Here is a 3,579-nt window from a genome sequence, read left to right as displayed (position 1 = left end):
ATTAGCTAATGACTTGGTTAACTTTCAGTAATATTAAATAAAAAGAATGTACTGTGTAACAAAAAAATTTACATACAAAAATTACATAAGTATCAATAAACATAACGTTATTATGAATTAATTTGATTCGTAAACCAACGATATGAAAGCTTATCGATGGAGAATTTGACTTAAACAACAATAATCAACATTTTAAAAATTCTAGTATCAACTTAAAAACTAAAATTAGGAATACGTAAAACAACAATTACTACGTAGAACTGGTAATGTCAGGACTGTACGACCTTGATAATACATCTTCCAGGATCCACTTCAGTAAAATAAAAGTTTCTCATTGGATAATTTAAAGACAGTACTTTAATTCAATGGTTTAAGACTTGTAATATTTAAAGGTATGTGCATAATTTACGACGGTTTTGCGTTCTGTTCTTCATTTAAGTAAATAAAAGGGCGTTTATTCCTCTTTTAATTCACGAATCCATGGAATTTGGACATGTTTATAAATGCTTTGTATCAACACTTGTATTTATTATGCACACATATACACAGCTATTGAAAACTTATATATTCAGCTGTAATAATACTTCAATTCAATAACTCTAATTTTATTGACATTAAATTTTGATAATCAAGCAGTTATAATAAACAGAACATATTTGAAAGTTACTTACTTAACATCTTCAAGAGCACTTTATTAATAATATTCGCAAAACATATATAACCAAGTAAAGTCTCCTAGCATAACAAAGTGAAACCTGTTGCAGCTGGTGAACGTGTCAAACTGGTGTGTTCGGCTGAGTTCGTTTTTATTCGGCCGCCGTCGTCTAGATTTAAGCCAATGAATGAGTACCGAAAAGATTAGCGAAATGCCAAGCATTTGAATATTATAGAATACATAAAATATGTTACTGATAATTGTAATTTTCAACGATAATAATAAAAAGGCTTGGTGATTATTAATTCAATGATTAATTTCACTGCCACCCGTCAAAACCTTTATCAGTAACTGTCACAATGTATAGTCAATTATTGAAAAAGATTTTGATGGGTTTTGTAAAGAAAACGTTTTGTATAAGGCTCATCTCCAACATTTGTTCAATGAGTGCGTAACTATTCATTAACTCATCGATTCCGACACTGACTGTCAATGATCAAAATATTACTTAAATTTTAACTAACGGGTACTAGTCATTATTATTTAGAAATTTGATACCAATTTTGAATTATGTTTATTCATGTTTCATGTAACAAACGGCCTTAAAATAATTACGAAACGGCTGAAATTTTAAGTTATTATTATGAAAAATTAATTCTACAAACGGTATTCAGTTAATTAATAAAGGGGGAGACTCAGTTCCTATTTTTGCTGGACATGTTTGGTTTGAATATTTACAGTGGGTTACGAAACCATGAAAGTAATTCTTGTTTTCAGAGATTGATTTAAATTATAGAGAATGATCTCCTATATTGGGAAGAAAAAACTTAGTATCACCTTTCTTACTTTCAATTATCATATGTATGGATTATATAGTAAGGAGAAGCATTGCGGTCGCGTAAAATTTCGAACTCAAGTTTTCGATTGAAATACATTTTTTGTGGCATCCTGAGTCCAAAAAACCGGTTTTCGCAAAATAGTCTGCGAACAATGTAACTCAAAAACGAAAAGTCGCACAAAATTGAAACTAAATATTTAAGGCTATATACCTAGAATGTGACTGCAACTTTTAAACGTTAAAATCAACTGACCTAAAGTGCCACTTTATAGAACCGATTTTTCACATTATAATGATATTGATTCAACTCACCATGTCAATGTCAGAGTTGGGCAAAAATTATTCGATTGACAAGAGACGAATACTTTTTTATTCGAAGTTTTTATTCGATTGACGAGAGAGGAATAAATTTTTATTCGAATAAAAATACGATATCGCGTTTCGATTTATTTTAACTTTCTTGATCCCGAACATGTTAGGGTCACTTTATGTGTTTTGAGATATGTAGAATATGAAAATACTATCGATTTTAAGATCGCGTATCGATTTATTTTAACTAAGATAAGAAATATGCATATTTCAAAACATAAAGAGGCCCTAACATGTTAGAAATCAGTAAAGTTAAAATAAATCGATAGTATTTTCATATTCTACATAGCTCAAAACATAAAGGTACCCTAACATGTTGGAAATCAAGAAAGTTCAAATAAATTGATAGGCAATCTTAAAATCGATAGCATTTTCTTATTCTACACATTACAACATATATAAAGAGACCTAATATGTTAGAAATCAAGAAAGTTAAAATCGATAGCATTTTCATATTCTATATATCCCGAAACATATAAAGGGACCTTAACATGTTAGAAATCAGAAAAGTTAAAATAAATCGATAGTATTTTCATATTTTACATATCCCAAAACATAAAAAGGGACCTTTATATGTTAGAAATCAGAAAAGTTAAAATTAATCTATACGCGAACATAAAATAATTTTCGAATAAGAGATTATTTTTCTATACAATGGACGAATATAAAAGTATTCAAATGGTTATTCGATTCGTTTTGTACGAATAATTGATTATTCGTGTAAAATAATGACGAATGAAAAAGTAATCGTATGGTTAATCATATGTTTTGTACGAATAATTGATTATTCGAGTACAAAATTTACGAATAAAAAATCATTCGTCTCTCGTCATTCGAATAATATTTGCCCAACTCTGGTCAATGTACAATTAAACTACCTTTAATATCAGCTAGGTACTCATTGAAATAGATTATCAGGAGTTAAATGATGAGGTACCATAAAACTTTATCTATTTGGAAACAATAAACAGTATTAGTTATTATTATTAACAGTATTAGTAATGATCAAAAATAGATAAATAAAACATATTAAAGAATTTTATAAATCAATAAAGGAGAAAAAAAAGAGCTATCCAATACTAACTGGAAAAACTGAGACCACCTAATAGCACTAAGGCTTCTTTATCTTTTGTTAATTTTTTTTTTCTTTTTTTTTTCCGAACCCTCTAAAAGAGAAATAAAAAGTGAATTAGTAAGTGCATTACTGTGAAAAAGAAAAGTAATTCGTGTTGTGTCTTACCTTTTACTACCTTTGGTATTTTAAGGTTACCTGTTATGTTTAATTTTATATATGATCTATCCATTCTAAAAAGGAGCTATTTTAAGTCCGGAGGTGAGGGTTTGTTAAATAGTTGCAGTCTTGACAGTTATAAAATTTATATTCCTTATTCTCATTCCGAGAAGTATTAAATATGAATTTTTATAATAACAGATATATAATAATTTTTAGTTGATAATTTTCTTTAGAAAATTTTAAAAATAGCGATAACTTCAACAGGAGTCCACCATTATAAAAACATTTAAACATTTTTAAATAGTATAAATTTAATAAAAAAATTAAATTATAAAATGTATTAAAACCGAAGTAACAAATACTAATAATATTAGTAATATCTGTCTAGTAAAGCGAAAAACTTAAATTTTATTCTTTTGAATATATTTGTAATAAAAAATAAATAGCCGATTTACATTCATCAAGTTAAAAAGAAATATATAT

General features: G+C 27.5%; 1 protein-coding gene across 2 annotated transcripts in view; it reads right to left on the bottom strand.

The window, feature by feature from the left end:
- The window catches only part of LOC106678540 (ankyrin repeat domain-containing protein 1), an 11,054-nt gene extending 10,246 nt beyond the window's left edge, over positions 1-808 (bottom strand). For both annotated transcript variants that reach the window (XM_014417094.3, XM_014417095.3), the window contains exon 1: positions 672-808. In XM_014417094.3, coding sequence (XP_014272580.1) covers positions 672-678 — 7 coding nt within the window. In that variant the 5' untranslated portion in view covers positions 679-808. The remainder of the gene's footprint in view (positions 1-671) is intronic.
- Between the last annotated feature and the right edge of the window lie 2,771 nt (positions 809-3,579).

Source organism: Halyomorpha halys, unplaced genomic scaffold (genome assembly GCF_000696795.3).
Source record: "Halyomorpha halys isolate HHAL.00 unplaced genomic scaffold, Hhal_1.1 Scaffold146.1, whole genome shotgun sequence".
NCBI classification, from domain to species: Eukaryota; Metazoa; Arthropoda; class Insecta; order Hemiptera; family Pentatomidae; genus Halyomorpha; species Halyomorpha halys.
The sequence above is the reverse complement of the archived record's forward strand: the minus strand, read 5'-3'. Positions and strand labels throughout refer to the sequence as shown.